Source organism: Taudactylus pleione, unplaced genomic scaffold (genome assembly GCF_031769625.1).
Source record: "Taudactylus pleione unplaced genomic scaffold, aTauple2 ptg001605l, whole genome shotgun sequence".
In the NCBI taxonomy this organism is placed as follows: Eukaryota; Metazoa; Chordata; class Amphibia; order Anura; family Myobatrachidae; genus Taudactylus; species Taudactylus pleione.
The window spans coordinates 122,706-145,832 of NW_028286002.1; the positions used below are offsets into that span (position 1 = coordinate 122,706).

Genomic DNA, 23,127 nt, shown 5'->3' on the forward strand with positions numbered 1-23,127 from the left:
AGATCTGAAGAAAAACTGCAAATACTGCATGATTAAGAAACAACATTTGATCCATGTAGTATTACATGTAACTTTAAAATTACAGCCAACTTAACTTATTCTGATCTTCTCCTGACCACTCATTGCTGAACTTCCTGTGAAACTAAACTGCAAAAATATAGGAAGAAATAAGACTTACATTATTTTAACTTAAACAAAGAAATATATGAAGGATGTCTGAAACCATTTGATGTAAGCGCAATTCTAGTTTATTTGATACACAGATTTGATTATTTCTATATATTGTGAAACACAAACATATTTTCATCCACATATACTCAGATTTAACAATTGTCCCTTTAAATGATTTATAAAAATAAAATAGAAAAACAAATAGACAAAACATGGAGCATAGAGAAATTGATTGCTAAATAATAGTAGCTTCAATGTGACTATAATCTTTTACATGCATTTGAAAATGGTACATGGAAATTCAAAATCAGCTGTTCATTAAGTGAATTCAGTAAATACTTCTGGATTGTTAGTTTATTAAAAGTACAGTAGGGTTCTCCATTATACTGTATCCATGTCAAAACATCAGATTTGCAGTGCATCTTAGATGTATAGTGAACATTTCATTAATGTGACAGACTGAGCCAACGGATTTCATTGTGGTTGGCCAAGCACGAAAAGGTTCTGCTTCAATTATTTTATACTACAGTGTTAAGATACTGTAGTTTATTTTAAATTAACAATCTATAGGTAGCTTTTGTTTAACTTTTTTATTTGATTGGGCCCTGTTTGCTATATTGTTAATGCAAACTAACAAAACAATTCACTCCAATATTGTTGTATTTAATGTTGGGCCAAATTTTACCTTAAAACATGGCCTTTGGAAATATATCTCATTCTTTAGAATTTAGTCAAGAAAACAATTATCTTGAAAAGCACAGATATCTGTGTTGTTACAGTACATTCAGTGTAGAGAAATAAACAATTTGCTGCAGCTGTGATTGATGAATATACTTAATGATTGTGCATAGAAATGTTTTATGGTGCTGTTGAATACGTATTTTATAAACTCCATAAAGCTCTACGAAGTGAGATCCTCATTTGGAGATCCATTATGATGTATAAGGAAGCTGGAATAATCAAGGTCTTCCCGCGATCCCTGTAATACCAAAAATAGAATAACTAGCAGGGAAACAAATTCTGGTTTTGTCTGTATTATGTTTTTCTATATAGTTAACATCATATTTCCATTTCTCAGAAATTTGATTGAACTGCTATTATGACTGTATTGCAAACTATAAGGCACATCAGTTAGATATATTACCTATTTGATTGATTAAGTTTACCCAGTATTGTCACTGGGGTCAGTGACACCTGGTGTGCCAAATAGCCCCCCTTTGCGCGCCTTTGACATATGCCCAAAAAAGGAGCATGTCATCATGGGCAGGGGAGGTGAGCGTGGTATTATAGCATGCCCCAGTTTATCACTGTGGGGGTGTTGTTGCCCCCAGAGATTCTCCCTGCACTTCCCAATCCTCCTCAGAGACTGGTAGCCAGGTGCTGCCGAATAACATCAATAACATCAAAGTGCAGTCCAAGTCAATGAGGAGGTGGCATTTTGGTGCTTAATGCATTTCTTTCTCTCTTGTAGAATTCCTAAAGAGAAAAAAATTCTTGCTCTACTTCCTTATCAATAATTGAGTATATGAAGTAACCAATTCCTACTTATTTCATCTGAAAGATCATCTCAAAGTCTGTGCAAACTAATTCTCCTGTGGATACTTTTCCAGCAGATTGACCTTGGACATATAGCATCTAAATTTGTGCACACTGGCTGCACAAATCAAAGCTGCTGCTATATCCATGCTTTGTACTCATATGTGGGTATTCCTATTAGTGGACTACTATTCATATTATTCTATCTGCTCTCATCAGGAATAGACACAGTGTATCTGGTGCCAGTCACAACCCACAGCCTTCACTTGCCGTCAGTGATCATTCTTATTCCAGCCTTCCTCCATATCTAATGAGGCCTAATGAGGCCTAGTATGTCTAGTGTCATTTACCATTAGACACTGCACCCGCTGGCTGTTTCTGAGGAGACACATCAGATTATTTTGTGCAGCTGCACCTACCGGCTCCACTCAGCAATTGCCTGCTTCACACTTATCATAGGGGCAATCTGATCTACAGTGTTCCAGATTTATCTCTGGTACAGTACACACATCGGCTGTGTCTGGGAGCTTGTAAATCCAGGTCCAGTCACATGGAAGACTGTGAAAAGGAGGCCTTCCTCCTGTAAGGATGTAAACGGGTTGCAGGGAAAGACTGAAAAAGGGGCAAAGCTGAGGAAGGAGCAGGGTCGGATTAAGTGCCACATGTGCCTGGGGCTGAAAATGAAAAGTGGCCTACAATAAAAAGTGGAAAAGGTGTACCCAGTGCTGTGTGGGTGTGGCCAGAGCAATATGGACAGGTACACTCCCTACACTATTAGTCCCAATGTCTCCCTAAATACCTAAAGGTAGAAATATTGCATAATTTTGTAAGGAAAATAGAAATACAATTTTAATACTTATGATTTATGGCCAACTGTGCTGTAGGTTTGGACAACTGGTCACACCATTCTGTCATGATGAAGGGGCTATTTTTATCTGGAGGCCTGGAGCTGAAGCTCCATTCACCTCAATGTTAATCTGGCCCTGGGAAGGAGGAAAAGAGTACCTCAGAGTATGTCAGGAGGGCGAGAGGGAAGGACACTTAAAAGGGAATGGAGTCTCAGGGACAAACTTCAAGTAAGGTTGCCTGTCAGGGAGGCGACATCCTGTGGAGGTGCTGAGAGATGGAAGTGCCAGCATTCAAAACAAGGCAAGGCTGCATCTGCCAAGTGCAGTTTTCACAGGGGATCCTTCTCAGTTTGCAAGCGTGAACTAGCAGGGAATAGGAGAGTGTCCTCTAAGGAGTGCCCGGTAAGGGGTACCAGAGCAACATGTTATACTTTGGGCTGGAGTGGAGGTCACCTGTGAGAGTTACATAATTGGAGGAGCATGATGGACTTCTATCCAAACTGGAAAGAAGTCAGATAAGTAAACTACTATTGTATGCCCTTCTTTGGCAATTGATTGGAGATAAGAGGGGTTTGTACTATGTAATAGCCTATTAGTGCTTAAAACAGAAGTTAGGAGGGGCCACATACATTCCTAGGACACCACATTGTATAGTGGGGAGTGAGGTCACTTATTTAAAATATCTACTTAAGTGTAGGACTACAAGTACTGTACCTGAAACAGCACTACTGTTCTGGACACAAGGATTCAGTCAGGTGAGTGGTCTAGCAAGTGTCATATTACAGCAGACAACAAGGTAAAAATAGTGGAATACAGGTTCTATTGGTTGGGGGATATTTGAACCCAGATTATTGGACATTGGTGTACTGCCTTAGTGTGTTGTCCCACCAGGTTGCTCATATGTCTTCTGTTGTTTTGGTACAGTAACTCTTCTATTTGAGATTGTTTTCTTTATACAGATAAGGCCTCTCCATTAAGAGTATTATTTGGTTCCTTAACTAATTACTGTGTTTCTATCAAAAGCAATTTGTGTTTTAGTGCTACTTTTATATACTGATATTGTCTAACAGTTTTTGATTGATATCTATCTATATATTGTTTGATAAAATTATATATATATATACATGCTACTAATTGTGATTTTTTTTCAGCTGTAATGATTGAGTCTCCAGGTGTTGCTTAATGAATTGCCTCATTAAAAGTTTCTATTTCCTTTGGCTGTTGTGGGTTCAAAAGAAACCATATTAGACCTTGTACTTAATCACTCTGAAAAAAACTGCATGATTGCAATGCGGAGAATTATGTAAGGGTTTACCACTGGCATCACCTACGGTTGCACATACTTTGGATTACTGTTTTATTGCCACTGAGGCTTAGCCAGCTCTGTGACTGACATCACTGGCAGTAAGCCTAATGGCTTTACTCTATTGAATTTATGCTGTGTCTGCTGGCCAACATGGAAAATCAGGTTAATTACTGGGGGATGGTTAACTGGCACTAAAACGGCAGGGGTAAGCTAGAAGGTGTCTTGACCAAAAGTTGTGACTGAGCATAAGTAGGTTTCAAAGTTATCACCATATTTTATCTGTTTTGAAATAAATATGTAAACTTTGATATTTCTACCACAGCTAGGGGTTTCCAAAATCCTAGAAATACACCTAAAGTATGTATGCTGATCAGTTGTCTCATGGGAGCACCTGGAATGAGCTGTTTGAGAGAAATTATGTAACTAACCAATTATACATTCCAGGGCAGCAAGGGCATAACTACCATTGGTGCAAGGGGTGCAGCTGCTATGGGGCCCAGAGGTGAGGGGGACCCATCTTCCTTGTCAAAGTTAGATGTGTTATATACATTTTTCACCATTGGGTGGTACATCGCGGCCCTTACAAACTTTTTCTATGGGGCCTTCAAATACCTTGTTACGCCTCTGCAGGGCAGTCTTGGTTGAAGTCATTTTAGAGATGAAATTGTGTAGATTATTGTGAGTATACCATTTTCTATGTTGCTCCTACTCAGGGAAAATTATGTTGGTTTATTGAATTTAGGTTTAACTTTAAATAGGCTATCCTTGCATAGATCCTGTGTAATAAAATGGCCAGCCAGTCACTAGCTGGTCACGACATTACTATAATAGCATAGTGTAAACAGTGAGGGAGCATTTTTATATCTTTGTCAGACTCTGGGGATCAATCTAATTGAGAAACTGCACCTTCATTTTACAGCTGTGCCCCAAGCCAGAATAGGCTGAATGGAATATTCTGTAAGTTTTTCCTTTTTACGAGGGTGGTTCAATAAGTAAGATAACTAGAACCTCACGTGTGTAATGTTTTCTATTTCATTCTAATTTCCCACCAGACCAGAAGAGGTAGACCACTGCTCCCCCTCATAGCAATAAGAATGCGCCTCATATCAGTCATGCTGTCACAAAATCAGTTGTAAGATGGCATGGCTGGTGGACACATGATCAAACATTGAGGTGCGTAGTGTGATCAGATCTCTGCATCTAAAGGGCACATCAGCAACTGAATTCATTGCCAACTTGTCGAGGTGTACGGTGATAACATCATGTCATGGAAATAAGTTTAGGTTTGATGCATTGCTTTTGATAATGCAGGACATACATTAAAGATGAGCAGCAACCCGGCCGGCCAAGCACGTACAACACAGTTGATAGTTTGTGCCCCATTGAAGGTGCCACATGATTCAGGAGGACAGGCGCATTCAAGTGTGTGATATTTCTGAACTGAACATCTCAGTGGTTACTGTGCACAACATCATACATGAGCAACTGGGGTACAGGAAAAAGTGTTGGCATTGATTTTGTCTATGCTAGGATAGATGCCTTGGTGTACTGTTGGTACAAATGCATAGACAAGTATGGGGACTATGTGGAAAAATAATGTGTACCAAGGCCATACTATTGATTATATGTACATTTATGATATGATTAAATTTACACAATGAGAGGTCTTGTTACCTTATTTATTGAACCACCCTCGTGTTTGAATAGCAAGATATGTACTGTCAGTGTTTTCTCTCTGCAAATCTCTCCCGAGCTAGCAGCCAGCACATATTAGTGAGAAATGTGTTGGCTGCTTGTGTGTTAAGACTTGTAAAAAAGGGTCAAATGTTTTTTTAAAAATGACGTGAGCCCCCCCCCCAAAAAAAGACTAACCAGCTCCGGGCTTGCCAGCCTGTCCTGGTTCTTAAATTTACAGGGAAAAAATGTGTAGGGTTCCACTGTAAATTTACGAACCAACACCAGGCAGCAGGGACAGAGCTGGTTTTAAATATACAGAGGAAAAAACGGCGTGAGGTTCCCCGTATATATTTAAAATCAGCCCTGGATCCTTTCTAGCGGGGGACTGATGCCACAGCCAGGGAAGCCCTTTCACCAGACCCCCCAGCCGCAGCATCAGCCCTGACCGCTTGTCAGCACAGGCCAGGGATCCCTGGGGAGTTGAGTACCCCTCCAATAGAGGGGTACCCCTCTCCAGGGCACCCCTGGCCTAGGCTGATAGCCCAGGGCTATCCCCAGCACCCTAGGGTGGTGGGTGCCGGGTTGATAGTGTATGTGTAGTGTAAATGAAAGGGTTAAATATTGTCTTTAGTTGTGGAACAACACATACCAGCAAGCCTCCCCTGCATGCTGGTATTTGGAGAACCACAAATACCAGCATGCAGGGAATTACGGGCCCGTTGGCACTTGTAGTTCCACAACCAAAGCAATATGTAAAAACACAACATACACCATGACAGTAAAATTTTATTATAACATACATGCACACTCACACTCACTATCACACATACTCACCTACTATCCGAAGTAATCCATAGGGGTACCAATAGAAAAAATCTAATAGAGCCGGAAGCTCACCACTGACATCACTCGTGATATCATTGAGGCCGCCCCCAAATGGCAGGTGTTCCTTCGGGAACGCTTCCGTTTGGCCAGCCACCCATCCCCCCGACCCACCTACCAAATGGGGCGAGCTGTCGATCAACATCGACAGCCACCAATTTTGGATGCGAACACCAGAGCGAGTGATTTCTTACATTTGTAAGATTCCAAGTTGTTACATCATTTTGTTGCTGTTTAAGTTTCTCAGATATTGCATTTTATTTCAATTTTGCCCAACACTACTGTGTTCTATGGGCCTGATTCATTACAGATCACTGTTGCGATCGCAGCTATGATTACGAACGCAGTTGTGCTGTGAAAATATGCTAATGTTTGTAACTGCTCAGCCAGCATAGAGACGCCCACTACTGATTTCTCACATCTGTAAGACCTCGCAATCCTGTGTATACATCGGTAACATCATTAACATCACACCCTCACTTAGAATTACAGCATGTCTGAAGGCGTTCAAATGGACAGCTGCGCCAACGTTTCTCCGACCACTCCCTCGTCACCACTCCCAAATGCTGATGTCACGTCACTCTACGATGGCTTTTTTATCTGCGTGTGTGATCGCAGTACTATCTCAATCCTGACCTGCATATGTGCACTGCGATGCATATGCAGTACGCACCATCACCTGATCTGCATACGCTGTTGCATATGTGATGAATCAGGCCCTATGTACTAATATTTGATAGTTGCTACGTCACTATTAGCTTTTTGAACAACTGTATATTTACAAAACTAGTGGGAAGCAATCCAATTAGCTACTGTTTATTAATTATTATTGGCATAAATATACCGTACACTGATAACTACTTACTGTACCTGGTTTTAACTTTATTTATGTTGTCTATGTTATTTATTTACTTTATTTATTTTCACCTATTTTTTTTAATCACGTTTATTTTTCTCTGTGTCATATAATTTATGTTGTTATGATAACATGTGTGTTATCTTTTTAATGCATATTTAATAAAGGTACATTTTTTAAGGGGGATCTCTTCTTATTTATATTGATTGAGTGTGTCCTTCACAAAATATCTTTTATATTTTGGTTCTTTCCAAAATAATCTGTATTGTAGATTATTCCAACCTTCCAGGAGCAATTCTAGGTTAGTATCACATCAAAATATCTTCAGTGATACCTACTAATGCTATTACTGGATATCAAGTCAATCTGTTTAGTCATTATTTTTCTGTGCATTTTTTTTCTTTTTCTGAGCAACCCTTTTATGTATATCATTTTTGTATTGTACGTCTTTTGTAAATAATGTGTTGCTTTATTGGTCTATTTCACATATGCACTAGAACGTTGTGCAATTGTAATAAAGTGATTTGCGGACATATGCTCTAGAACCTGTGTAATTGAAAAAAGTGATTTGGGGACCTGCAGCCACTTTATTCCGCAGGTGGGGGCAGACTACAGGGTTATAGATACATACTTAGAAGGGTGTATTGTATAAAGGGCAGAGTGATCAAAGGTGAGATGCACTAAGTCTTAGAGACTGATAAAGTGGAAAGTGATAAAGTACCAGCCAATCAGCTCCTACCTGTCCTAAAATTTTTCAACACCGCCTGTAAACTGACAGTAAGGAGCTGATTGTTTGGAACTTTATCACTCTCCACTTTATCACTCTCCAAGGCTTAGTACATCTCCCACTGTAATTTAATTGTAGAAAAAGTATAATATTAAGCTCTACTAACATTATTATAGTACTAGTCAGGGTAATACGGTCTGTTGGCCCTGATATATTTGGAGCCAAACAAGGATGCCCTGAGTGGACCATGGCACTGTATATGCAAGACAATTGACTAGCACTACCAGTACTACCACTACCGCCTAAATACAGCTAAAGAGAATTGATGAAAGAGGAATGTAAGTGGAAAGTTGTGTGTTGTAGACAAAGGAAGGAATAATGTAGACAATAATGTGCTGGATATTTTGTAAAAACCAAATGTACCATATCAGCAATCTATAGAGTTGCTTAGAGTAGTGTGTGCATACAGGAAGTTAGCTATTACAAAAGTAGACACAGACATGTGATCGATCATGATCTTCTTAAATAGAAATCAGAGCTTGATCACACAGTTTAGGAATGGGCAGTCATGTAAACCACAAAGATAGCTGAGTAGACCTTTTTGAATTTATAATGTGCCCTACTAATTCTTGCTAAACATTATGCTTATATACTTTACCTTTTTGTTGCTCTTTGGTCCATCTATACAACATAAACCATCCCAGAATTGATACCGATAAGTAAAAAGAAAAAAAGAAAATAATCATTTGAAATGTTAATATGTTAATTTGCTTTGTGAAATCATGAGCACTATTTACAGACAAAATATATAAAATTAACATTCTTGCCTTTTGAGTTGCTTATATCAGTTTCCTGTGTCTGAATTACAGCAGGGTTGTCCTTCCCAATAACGTTGTCCAGGTCACTCATGCTTATATTTGTCCTGTAGCTTCCAACTGAGACTAAATCTGTGTTACAGAAAAATGTAATAGAAAGTGAACTAGTTCCATATAATTAATGCTAAGATAAAGATATATTAACAGAGACACTGACATCTTGAAGAGGAAGTCTTGGAGTTTGGTTTGGACCTTGGATGTGGCAAATGTGTAAGTGAGTGGCCTATAGTATCATAAAACCACTCACATATTAGAGTACATTACTTAGATTAATATACTATAATGTGTAAGTGAGTGGCCTATAGTATACACCACTCACATATTAGAGTACATTACTTAGATTAATATACTATAATGTGTAAGTGAGTGGCCTATAGTATACACCACTCACATATTAGAGTACATTACTTAGATTAATATACTATAATGTGTAAGTGAGTGGCCTATAGTATACACCACTCACATATTAGAGTACATTACTTAGATTAATATGCTATAATGTGTAGCAATGCAAATACAGCTAACCACCATGATTCCATATGATTAATAAATTCAAGAGTAGGAATGTACAAAATATAAAAACTTATGTTTATTCTACAGTAAAGTTCAATAAATTAGTTATTTATCCTGCTCTTACTGGATTATGAGCAGATTACCGCATCCAAATTTTCCTCCAGCTGTATGTACTTTTACCATATCGAGCAACTAACGTGTTTGGGCAATTTTTACTTTTTGATATTTAATAGTTAAACAATAGTTAAACAACTTTAGGCCTCTATTAAAGGTTTACATTATGTTATGTAATTCTGGCAATGTTTTTTTCTCCATATTTAGATTAATTGCATAATGCAATTATGGTTTCAGGTTTTTACTGTTTATTATATTGGGATTCAGTGATTATTATTCCTGTTTTTCATTTATTCAAATGCAGAGAATCTGTGTTCATCCAGTGTTAATGCAATACACCATACATATAACAAATTATATTTAGAATCTAATTTAGTGTTTGTCTTGTTTCACTGTTTTAACAAGTTTTGCTACTATCAAATAAGAGACTAATAGCATATCTCATTATTTTAGAAGAGGAAAGGAAATGGTGTCATTTGAGAATGAGTCCCAGGGGAGGGAGGAGAGAGTATAAGGGGGAGGGCGGGGGGGATAGGGTGCAAGGGTACAGAGGAGAAAGTATAAGGGGAGGGGATAGGGTCCCAGGGGAGAAAGTAGAGAGCATAAGGAGAGGTGATAGGGTGCCAGGGTAGAGAGAAGAGAGTATACAGGGTGGTGATAGGGTGCCAGGGTAGAGAGGAGAGAGTATACGGGGAGGAGATAGGGTGCCAGGGTAGAGAGAAGAGAGTATACAGGGAGGAGATAGGGTGCCAGGGTAGAGAGGAAAGAGTATACAGGGAGGAGATAGGGTGCCAGGGTAGAGAGAAGAGAGTATACAGGGAGGAGATAGGGTGCCAGGGTAGAGAGGAGAGAGTATACGGGGAGGAGATAGGGTGCCAGTGTAGAGAGGAGAGAGTATACTGAGAGGGGATAGGGTGCCAGGGTAAAGTGGAGAGAGTATTAGGGGAGGGAATAGGGCATCAGCGGATGGTGTCAGGACACAATATGACCTCTAGTGTTGAATTGACAATGCATGAACAGCAAAAAGTCTTCACTTGAGCAGTAAGTCTTATTTCCTACTGCTCCAAATACCTGTTTAATGAATAAATGGAATGCTAGTACCAATATGATGGACCAATGATCAGTGTTAACTATTCTATACCTGTTGTAACAGATCATCCAGAAGTGCGTTCATGTAAATACATGCGCTTGGAGACTTACAGTAGAATATTGTTTCACAGATATCAGTTTACAGTACTATGCATATTTTTCTCACTCATAGCATACCATGAATGTGAAATACTATACCTTCAGGAGCATCCATAGATCTATAACCAGTGGGGAACCATGTACACTGCTTGATCTGGCCAGGCAGCTGTACTAATAATTAAAATCCACCCTCTCCCATTGTTAATGCTATTCAGTGACTGGGTTAACTTTAGGAAAGATAATATTTATTGCGGCAAAGAGTAATCAGCAACTATATTGTTCTACAGGGGGTGATAGCGAACAAAACTGGGGGTTCTCCAGCAAAACCATGTTATTGATTGCAGTCACCAATTTCATGTATAGTGCAAAGTGTAAAAAGTTCTAAAATCTTTTGATCAATCTACTCTTTCACCAGGGATGGATTAACATGGGCTCGGGGCAGGAAAAGATCAAGGGCCTATTGTGAGAAACAGAGGTACTGTGACCAGTGCTGTGTGGGTTTGGCCAGTGCCATGTGGGTGTGTACACCCTCTAAACTATCTAAACTAATATAGAAAAGTTAAAAAAAAACAAATCACATAATTTAAAAATAAATAAATAATAATAGAATTTTAATGCTCATGATTAATAGTTGAACAAGTGGAAAGCTGGGAGGCTGGTCATCATTGTACTGATGGGCTTATTTTTATGTGGGGGTCTGGGATTGTAATTCCATCTGCCCCATTGTTAATTTGCTTCTGCGTTTAAATGCAATATCACAGATTCTACAGTACTTTCCCAGCATGGAAAGGGATTTCAGAGCATATGACTAGTAAGAAGTAGAGCCCTGGCTAAGCCCTCCCTTGGTAAAAAAAGTGGGGAAAATGGGTGATTGGAAGGGAATGAAGAATGACCAGAGATGCTGAATGCCTGCTAAAACAGTCCAAAGCTTTGATCAGAATCATGAAAGGGGCCTGTGCAAGCAGCTGATCAGGTTGGGAATTTCACCATGTTGCTTCCCAACCAGACCTGTGACCTGTACAAATCTTTGTGATATTGTAGGACGCTGTAATGATACAGCCTATTTCATATCAGACTGGGCGTACTGACAAGGGTATTGGTAACAGTATGTGTTATGATCTATATGCTTATAATCCACTGTATATACAGTATGTTTAAATTGTATCAGCTAACCAGATGATTTGTATGTTCAGCTATAGCAAACACCTAGCAGGTCAGAATTTTTACATTAAGAGCTAATTAAGTTTCAAAAGATGTGGCTGATAGACTGTTATATCCAGTAGGACAGTATCAAATGTCCTGGGTGCAGTTTGCATGCTAAATTATTAGCCAGTGTATGGTGTAGGTTGTGTAATTAACACCACAGGGGGCCGAATGGGAAATAGGAATTCACACTTGTAGGTTGTCTGAAATCTAAGCCTGTCTCCTCAGTATGCCAGTGTAGAAAAGAGATCTATTGATCATGTTCTATTTCACGCTGCCCACCCTGTTATTTGCTGGACAGGAACACTGTTCTGAGAAAAGGGTCAGACAATCACACCTGGTGCCACAGAAGTAATTAATTATAAGACTTTCTATCTTCCTCTCCCATGCGCTATGAAGAGGAAAAATGAATTTCTGTGGGATAGAAAGCACGACAGAATGGGTATATTAGCCAAGCAAACTGTACAGCAAGTGTTCACTCTTTAAAGCGAATGGGTATGTAATACCGGCAGTCGGGATGCCTCCTGTCAAAATAATTACAGGGGCATCCAAAAAGTTCCAAACTCTCCCTTCTTGCAGTCTAACCCGAACCCCCCCCACCCCGCACCCTTACACTCCCCATTAGTGCCTAAACCTAAGTCTCCCCCCTTTGTGCCTAAACCTAACCCTCCCTCCTTAGTGCCTAACCCTAAACCCCCAGTGGTGCCTTACGATAACCCCCCCTAGGGGTGCTTAACCCTAACCTTCCCCCAAAACCGAATGCTAACCTAGCTATGCTGCAAAAACTTAACACTCCCCCCTGCGGCTAACAGCTAAGGCGCCCTCAGCTTACCTTGTTTGGTGGGCTTCTGTCTGTATTCTGGTGTCGGGATTAAGATAGGCGTCGGTATTCCGACACCTATCTTATGTCCTGTGTCGGGCTTCCTCCGTCGGGATTCAGACCAGCGTCATGCCGTCTGCCGGTTTAATAACTACATCCCCTTTTAAGGTAGCCATATGACTGGTATGCTCCAACTTCTTTCAGGAGAAACCTTACTCTGGGCATTGTTCAATTCCAAAGGTGATATCTGAACTTTGTTTTACCTTTTTTATTTTCTTTGAAATTGTTTGCAACCTGTGTACTTTTAGTAATCTTTGTATTTGTTTATACCTTTGAAGTGTTCTTGAAATTAAAACTTAATTTGTAGTTCTGATAGTCTGTGTTCTTAGACCTATGGCCTTGTGTGGTGCATGCTACTGATTTGTAACACATAGCGGAACCAAAGGACCGCTGTGGTAGGAGTTCCTTCCTAAACTAATTTCTTGTTGGTGGCAAAGAGGTATATTTTAATGTTAGGGTAATTTGCAAAACACCAACCCCATGATCACCCGACCTGGATGGAGTTCTGAGTGTGGGCCCAATCGTGACAGTAGCAATGAGCCTGATTCAGATATGTATGTAAACCTGATGGATTACATACATATCCAATGTTTGAAAGTCTGCACATGTGCAGGACCCATTCTGAGCATGTGGTGAACAAGTCCTATGTGTTAGCACACAGTGTCCCCAAGCTATTTGGGGGCCACACCGGGCAGCATTCACAGAAACAGGGGCATGTCACCCCAGTTTCCTGGGAGTGCTAAGGCCAGGGTCTACATCTTATGAGCTGGCTAAGCTGAGTAAGCTTTGGCTTCTGTAGCCTGGCCAGACGAACCATGGGTACTAACACTTCCTGCTGCACTTGCAATTTAGTTGGATGGTATTGCACAGCCGCTTCCTTATGGCTGTGCAATACCGTCCACATCTGAATCAAGCCATTTGTTTGGAAGGTTTTGTGATGGTCTGCTGCTCACACAGACTTTTTCAAACTTCTCTGAGTCACTGAAGATTTCAAGCTTTTTCAATTTTAACTGTATCCAGTAGGTTTCTTTAGCATTTTTTCACTAAAATTAAAAAAACATAGTCCCAAAATATAGTGTATTTTAAGATGCAAAATTAAATTTTACAGTAAACAATGGCAAATATTTTACAGACAACTCATAGATCACCTGTTGTATCCTTTATAAAGGCTTCAATACTTGCCTGAATTCTTCCTCTTTCTCAGTCTAAAGATGACGATAACAGCAGAAACCACTAGGACAGCAGCACAAATTGAGATAATGGCAGCAATGATTGTGACATTTTCGCTACTGTCATGGCTAGAAGGAGACAAACATAGTACTCATGATATACAGTAGTAGATAATGATGAAGCCTTGCTTCCATGTGATAATTAATTTCTTATTTATGAACACTTTATAATCCAATTTTGTAGATAATTGGGCCATCACACACATATATGTAAAAGTCCATACTCCCTGTTACAGTCTCCAAGGAATAATCATGTAAGACCCCTAGAACCATGCTGGCGAGGTCTTCTGCCAATCACAGCCAAATACTGTTCCCTTAAAGCTTGATATGCTCACCGGTACTTATGTGGCTGCCTGGTCTTAAAATCGGGATAGTTGGAGCTTACAGAGCTTTCCTGAGGGCCACTAAATGTTGATTACTTAGAAAGTAAAGATGCAGCTAGGAGAGCCGAGGTGCGGCTTGGATCTAGGCTGCAATCAGTTAAATGAATGGCCATACTTTATATACATTTTCTAAGGCACTAATCCTCAAAACAAAGTAAGGCATACAGTGTCCTAGAGATAGGTTTATGTTTTATTTCAGCAGTCAAAAGGTGAACATTATGATTAAAAGCATCTACAGACCCATAGGGAAACAAATGCTACACATTATACTAACTTAATCCTAACTATTTATAAACAGATGTTATTTCACATTACAAGACACATTTTTCTGCATTCTACAGTTTGAATTGAGCATTACTGATATGGCTGTTGATTTTATGTCAATTCTTAAATAAACTTCATTGAATAAACAGTTTAATAAATACTGTTCAACACAAACCTGGGAGGAGTCACAACCACTTGACTATTTCTATTATTGTTATCAACTTTAGCACGTGGATTCATGAGGTCATTTCGCACTTCCATATTGGGCTCTAAAGCAAGAAGAAAAGAAGCAAGAAGAAAATCATTATTATAGGCTACTACTAAAAATCAGAATCTGTGTAATCCATGATTATACAATATTATGTTTACACTACACAATACAAACAATACATAGTTAGCTCCTATTTGTGCAAATTGACTATTTTCCACCAAAACAAAGCTTAACAACATTCACCTGTAACTAAGATATTTTATACTTGTATAAAATTCATTATTATTTGATATGTTGTTTGAATTATTATGAACTTTTATAATGATAGACAATGTAGATTGATATGATTGATTTACTGTAAAAAGGATTTAACATCTTTAGCACAATGTCAGGCCATGGTGTTGATTGTCCTCGGCTGTGGGTTTAGTGACCGGGGGGCTAGGTAGAGCTGATGGTAATAGACAAGGAGGCAATATATAAGTCTTCCTCATAGGCTACTCTCAGATGTTGACATGACCTACTCTGAGGCACAGAGTCTAATCCACTTGATGGTATTCGCCAGTGACCCCTCCAAGCGGGATATGGGTTTCGGGTCATGGCCCCCAGAGTAGGTATCTAAGAGGAGCGAGAAGGCAGGGGACATAACTAGAAATGTACTCGAAGAATAACTCGAGAGTATGAGTAACAGCTATAAGGAAGCAGATGCTGACGAGCGATGGGGACAACTCCAGAGATCCAGATACTGTTTTGTCAGGAGCAGCTGTACTGGGAATCTAGATGCTGAACAGTGATGGGTAACAACTCTAGTGATCCTGATGCTGTATAGCAAAGGATAGGTAACTGTGTATACAGATGCTCAATAGCAATGGGTAACAGCTCCGGTGATCCTGACACTGTATAGCAAAGCATAGGTGACTGGGTATCCAGATGCTGAATAGAAATAAGTAACACAAGGAACAAATTCTTGATAGAGAACACTAGAGAATAGTGTGGAGCCCAGGACGCACTCTCAGCAAATAATCACTAGAGAAGCGAAGTTGCACAGGCAATTTCCTGTTCATGAAGCTGGACTTAAATACCCTTAGGTAGCTGGTCATTGGATGCAGAGATCAGCTGAGTGACAGCAAGACTACCATTGGAGGGGCCAGATCAGTTGACACAGACCAACATGGCTGGGCCCATGAACGTGATCACAACATGGAGATGCAGTATGGAGGTCCTAGCAGACCCTGGAAAAAAAACTCAGTCCACTACTCACCCGCGCGCCTAACATCTGACCGCCTCAGAGATCGAAAACGTCGGTACATAGGTGAGAGGCGGCCGATCCCAGGTCGCAACCTGACACACAACATTTTGTATCATGTACCCCATTATAATTACAAATATTTGCCAAGTAATCATTTGGTGGGGGCAATTCAATTGTTTTTTGGATGTATTAATGTTCAATTGTATGGGGCTCCCGTTAATTATTGCACTTGTTGCGCCCAATTAGACTGGATTTAGAAATGTAAAATGGCTAAACCCATCTAAAGTCCTAGTTAGGGTGCCCAAAACCAGGACTTATTTCTGATTACCACCTCTTGATAGAGCCCGCAATAATGTTTGCAGCCACGCAATGTGTGCTCAAATGGAGCAACAATTGAATTGCTCTATCAGGCGCCCATTAGGAAAGTGCTGCAATAAAAACATTTTAGAGATGAGTGGCTCGGTTTTGCTAAAAACCAAGCACACCCCTACTTGGGGGTACTGAGTTGAACCAAGGCATGCCTTGGTTCCCCCAGCCAAATCCAGGCCTCAAATCAAGGCGAAAAGTCATAATCCTGGAATTGTTAAATCTTGCATGTTTTGGATTGCCTACTTCCTAATTTGTGACAAGTAGCCCCCTAAGATATATTGGGTTATTCCAAGTATCTCCTATTGTGCATAAATGTATACCAAAGAAATCACTTGAATCCTTAAATTTAAAATACTCCATTTATATTCTGTTTGTATAGGTTTTTTTTCTACTACAATTGTTACGTTAAGTGTAATCTAACACTTTTAAATTCACCTTGAATCTGTTTGAAATGCTTCTCAGTATGCACATACTGCAGACTGAGAAACTCTGCTTTAGCAATATATGACTGTTTTCATTTAAAATTTATATAATAAGGTATTAATTCAGAAAACAAGAAAACAAACAGTATATCAGTGCGGCGCTGTCACTAAACTGCTGGTTCAGATGGAGGTAGTCAGCCTCCCAAATAAATGGAAACAAAGAAATCAAATGGTAGAACCGCGCTAAAGAATCCACTAGTAGTGGAAATAAACTAATCCAATTGGAAATAGGGCTGGATACAAATATATGACATATATAGGCAAATGAACAATAAAGCATATACACACAATATATTACTTAATATACGGATTGGTTGAGGTAATCAAAATAATTTAATTGGGTCATGAATAAGAATAAATTATTAAAATCAATTAAAATGGATCAACTGTGAGTTGGTCCCATATAGGAAAGCTGCACATGAATAATTCCAGATGATATTAGAATAATGAAATATATAGATGGTTCCTTCAGTAATCACATAAATATATAAATAAAAAGTCTGAGTGAGCATATAAATGACTGTTTGTGGGATTTAGTCACTGATTCAATACTCAATCCGGAATAATGTCCAGCTAATGTGCATTTACCAGCCTCCAATGGATGGTCACGTTCTGGGTTTGAATTTTGCAAATGGTGCAATCGGCATGGTTCCAAAGAGGAAATCAGCTGGAGAAAGTACACATTCCAACATTGCCCCATTGCAAATGGGACAACGTTCGTATGCTGCTGCTTCACACAGAAAAATCACATTGGCGGTGCATGCTGTATGGGTGCATGCCTAGTATATCTAAACATGTAGGCCATGTAATTAACAGTGCTAAGATTGGATAAAATATGCATACAGTAGTTTAATAATATCCCTCTGCATTCTGCTATGAATTAAGGAAGAAATAGCATATGTCTCACACTTGCTTTTTTTTTAATAGATCTATCAAAACCTCATTAAGCACAAATTATTTCAACCACATCCCCAATTACATTAACACTGCTTTCTGCCTCTAGGTATCATCTTCAATCTATTGACACAGAATGATGTGCATTATTTGCATGTTAACGAGATTAATGTAATGGTTTTGGAATGCTATTTTGTGTATGGTACTTTTATACCTGTAAGTAGACATAAAGTCCTACAACATGAATATTATTATACACCTATTTCTTTTTGTTGATGCCAGTAATCATCAATTCAGGATCAATTCCTCCTACCAGGAGTATGAAATATAAATGGATATAAATGATTAGATTTAATAGATGCACAGTGTAGTTAGGTGTGATTAATGCTATGCCAGACATTGTGTCCTCATTACAGTGCCAAGTGTTAAGGTACACTTACATATGTTTTTTCCATCTGCACAATATAGAAAACAACTTTTAATATTGGATCAATGTGTACTTTAGCAATGTCTAGATAAGTAGCAAATAGATGAAGAGGAAGGAAGGGAAATCTAACTAAAGAAGTGTTTTTCTTTATATATATTTCATAATAATGTAGGGTCTATAATTCCCTTTAAAAAAAACATATTATAATCTTGCACACTTTATCAAACTCACCATTTACTATTATTTGCACTGCCATGGTTTCCCCATATCTGCCAGATTTCGTGACACCACACCAGTACCATCCACTGTCCTTCTGAGACGCTGAGTTAATAGTAAGCACCAATTGTTGAGTCTCACATGTAATGCTCAGTCCATTCTGATCATCGTCCTGGGAAGTCACATGTGTACAGCCAGAGTTACTCCATCTGCACCAGTATTTTTCATAGGATTTATACCTACAAGGATAGGAGCATGGGATTTTGGCTATTTCCCCAGCAGTTACTTCAATAATTTTGTTCCCATTTAATCCTTCAAGATTTCCTGCAAGCAACAATTAAAAGGTTATACTGTATAATGCAATACAGTTTATTTTGTAATGAAAAATACAAATGGTTTTGTTTGCTCTTTCACCTTCTGAGATCTTTATTTGTACAGTGGATGTCTGATCATGTTTTCCATCGGTCAATACACACCAGTACCAGCCTTCATCTTCTTTGGTGATCTGGTTCATGAGGACCTGCATAGTACCATTTGTAGGACTATCATGAATGACCACTCTTCCTTCATAGTCCTCCTTCATATATCCATCTATTTTTATGATTGGATTACAGACACTGTCTTCCAACTTGCACCAAAATTTGTCTGTGTAGTTCCTTTTGGGATTGTAGTTACAATGAGCAGACACAGACCCACCCAATCTAGGAGTCAGGAATCTAGATCCTAATGGTATATCAGTCTCTGCAAAAAGATGCATCATATTAAATTATTATTTTCTCCAAAATAGTTTTCATACATGAGATTAAATTGATATATGCTTGTGATCCTGTATTTTTATTTATTTTAAGGTATTGTAGTGGCCTATAGGAAGTAATGTAACTGCATTGTGCTGTACCATTGCAACTGTACTGTAATTGCAAAAGTGCTGTATACTTAAAAATTATTATTGTTGTTACCCAGCTGATGACAAAAACTCCATGCATAGTTATAACCTTCTCCCATCTAACCAAAACAATAATGGCACAGCTGCTCACTCCTTATGAGTATGGTCCATTATACGCAGACAAAAATCTAAAGGCTAAAGACCCTACCATATAATAATCACTGTATATAATCATTAGAGATCTTTGAATCTCCAGAGATTAATTTCATTAATTTTTTTTTTAAATCTGAAGTACTGCACTATGATTGATTAGAATAGCTGGGAGATGAGCAGTTCGGTTTTTTAAAAAAACTAACATAACCGAAATACGGGGAACCAAATCAAACGGCGGCATGTCTTAGATCCCCCACCAAATATGGGTCTAAGATTGAGACAAAGCATCATCATTCTGCAAATGTCAGATATGTTTTGGATTGTATACAAGTCCTTCCTTGTTCTAATTCTACTTCTCACTTCCTATTCCTCACTTAAGCAGCTCATCCATGTGTTTTGTTAGTAGTACATTGGTGTAAGAGGGCTGTGTCAGGGAAAGTTTTTCTTTAAAGGTATACAATATTTGGTGTGTTTGTCTTGTGTTTATTTTATTATTTTTTTTTACAGGTGGACTACAGGTGCCAGTGAGCCCTTAATGTCCAGGGATGTAGTCCACCTGTAAAGAGAAATACTATTAACTAATTACTATTACCCACATACTTAAAGCACAGGGGTATGTGGAATAACCCTTGGAGGTTGTCCCTTGGGAAGTGGGGATGCATTTTTTGGGTGAGCCTGACTTTCTGAGAAATTCCTGCCCTGGCCTGCTCAGTTTGGGGCTGGTTAAAATAATGGCAGGGGAATTCCATGCTATGGGGTATATTCAATTGGCCGCGAGGTTTTGCGAGGAAAAAACCTTGCGCCCCTCGCGGCCAATTTCGAAATCCCGCGGGTATGCGCGCTCCCGATACCCGCGGGATTCAATTAAAAAAACAGTGGGTGCGGGGTTTTCATCACTGAAAACCACGCACCGCATAAATTAAAGAAGAAAAAAAAAAGTCACTTACCTGTCCGGGTCTCTGCGGCTCCCGGCGGCCTCCCCTCTCTCTTCTTACTGGAGAGGGGGCTGCTGGGAGTCCCGGGGGCTGATGGGAGGAGCAAGGGCTGCTGGGAGATGTAGTTCTCCCAGCGCCCATTCCAGGGGGGCCACACACACCGCACCGGGTGTCACACACACACTCATGCACTCATACACACACACACACCACACAGTCACTCATACACACTTACATACACCACACACACTGACATACTCACCGCTGCTGCAGAAGAGCTGGCTCCCGACGCTGGATGCAAAAGAAGATGAGAAGACATCGCTTCGGAAGGTGAGTAATTAAGGACTAATTAAGCTAATTGGATACTTCCAATTGCTTAATTAGTCCTTTGGGGTGGGGGGGGGTTGTCAGAGCAAGTACACGTGATTTTTCCTAAGAACATTGATTTCTGGAAAAATCACGCTTGCTCAGGAGGTGCGCAAAAAAACCTCCCGGTGCGTGTTTTTATAAAAAACACGCACCTAATAGAATAGCAAAAAACCCGCACCTGCAGGAAATACCTCGCAGGTGCGGGTTTTTGGCTTTTCTCGCAGCCAATTGAAAATACCCCTATGTGTCTCTCTGCTATAGCATGCAGGTTAATGCTGATTATTGGGAAATAGGGGGGATATCCACACACTATTTTTCCCCCTATTTTTCAATGCTAGCCCAGGATTAGAGGTGCAGGGCTGGTTTCTGATTTAAAAGGGGGGCATTTGATATACAAGACATAAATTACACATATATAGAGCTGTGCACTGGAACTGAAACTCTGGCAAGATGAATGTCTGATGAAAAAAATATATATGCTGGTTACAATGTTGCTGATCATATGAAAGAGTTCATTTCCAGTGAAATTGTAACAAGTGATTTGAACTGAATGTATCCTTGCATATGAATATGCTTTTTACACTTGCTGCACTTTGAAATCCATATATATGGGATTATGAAGTTATAATCAGGTAGTTTTCTACCATTGTCTTGATTAAAAGGGGGGCACACTTTTTCTATTAGGCTGTAACTCTGGTTTCAATCTTGTGTATTGGCCTAAGGCCTGTGATTTGTGGTTTGGAGTAAGTTTGATGGTAATCTAGTTTTCTGCTAGACTTTACTCTGGCAGCAATCACCTGTACTGGCCTAAAGGCCTGTGATTTTCTGTTTGGAGAAAAGTGTTGGTAATATATTGTATTTTCTAGTAGGCTTTTACTTGTAGGCTATTAGTCCTTGATTAAGGAAAATATTCTATAGAGTTGTATAGTTTATTAAACTGGCATCCTGTCTGCCTCTGGTGTGCCATTATGTTTCATAGATGTGCTGTAGTCTTTTAAATGGCTATGTATTTGTGCTGCTGCTCTGTGACTTAGTTTAGCCAGCCAGCTTGCTGCAGCCTTTTCCCTATATGGGTGAAAACAATATTGTCTGCTGTGAGGTGGTCAAAATTGACTGGAAATTACTGGAAATTAATGTTTTTGATGTCAATACCACTGTATGAAACAAAACAGGTCCAAATTACATGATTTTAGCTATTTTTATCCATATTTAAAGAAATCCAATTCCAAAACCAAAGCAATGAGGATTTAGAACCAATACCAAAACCAAAATGACGATGGTTTAGAACCAATATACGGGGGGCTGTGACTCTGTGCACAAGATACATTTGTATTTGTATTAAGTATTTCCATGTACCTAACGGAGCAAACCATGCTCACACTAATCAGCACTGGTACTAAACTGCAGGCTTCTATAAAATTATATTATGCAGCCTAGACTGGCTTGCTTAATGAATTTGGCACTGTAAACCTCTGCAAACTGGAGGATAAAAGCAGGAATATCCAGTGAAGCTTTTTCCTCTGGTGAGTGAACGCTGCCATGGTTAGTCCATAACCATGGCAGTTGAATAACAGTACAAAATGGGTTAGTTGAATAACAGTACAAAATTGTTAAGCATGTTTTTATATCCAGACTCTAAATTATCAACCTATAGCGTACACACGGTCAGATTTGTCAGACTTGTCAGATTTGTCAGATGAACGACTGAACGATTGAACGATTTGAACAATTTGAACGATTTTACCAAAGTTTTGAACGATTTGAACGATTTGAACGATTGAACGATTTTTGACTGCATTAAAATGAATGGAATCGTCCAAGTCTGACTGCAAACCCATCAGATGTCAGATATCGTTATCTGACAAACGGGAACGCGCATCGTTGATCGTCCATCGTTCAGGCATGTCAGATATGAACGATTTTCCTTCAGATATGAACGACTGAACGATTTTTAAATCGTTATCGTTCATATCTGAAGGAAAAATCTGATCGTGTGTATGCACCATAAAACTTGAGCAAATTTTAAATAAGGAAGCACTGGGAAGCCACAGTTTTTAGTACCCATCTATTACTTTTGTAAATGTTTGCATATGTTGTAATGGGTGAAAATTGTTGCCTATCACTAACCTAGTATCCATCTGTGCCTAATGATAACTTTGCAGGTGGTTAGAGCAAGAGGTTCTGATAAGAAATGTAGTTGCACAATGATTTCCTTTTGTGATTTATTGACATTGACATACTGTGTTTGTTTTCACTCTTACATGGTATTTCCTTGGTATAAGAAGTAAGT

At 39.2% G+C, this 23,127-nt stretch overlaps 1 protein-coding gene across 1 annotated transcript in view; it reads right to left on the bottom strand.

Annotated features, from left to right (window-relative positions):
- Positions 1 to 342: 342 nt before the first annotated feature.
- LOC148442147 (polymeric immunoglobulin receptor-like) overlaps positions 343 to 23,127 on the bottom strand; it is a 115,008-nt gene continuing 92,223 nt past the window's right edge. The window contains exons 5-11 of the mRNA XM_088464166.1: positions 18,912 to 19,238; positions 18,513 to 18,821; positions 14,828 to 14,921; positions 13,959 to 14,074; positions 8,831 to 8,950; positions 8,662 to 8,684; positions 343 to 1,150 (exon numbers count right to left, since the gene is read on the bottom strand). Coding sequence (XP_088320292.1) covers positions 1,073 to 1,150; positions 8,662 to 8,684; positions 8,831 to 8,950; positions 13,959 to 14,074; positions 14,828 to 14,921; positions 18,513 to 18,821; positions 18,912 to 19,238 — 1,067 coding nt within the window. The 3' untranslated portion in view covers positions 343 to 1,072. The remainder of the gene's footprint in view (positions 1,151 to 8,661; positions 8,685 to 8,830; positions 8,951 to 13,958; positions 14,075 to 14,827; positions 14,922 to 18,512; positions 18,822 to 18,911; positions 19,239 to 23,127) is intronic.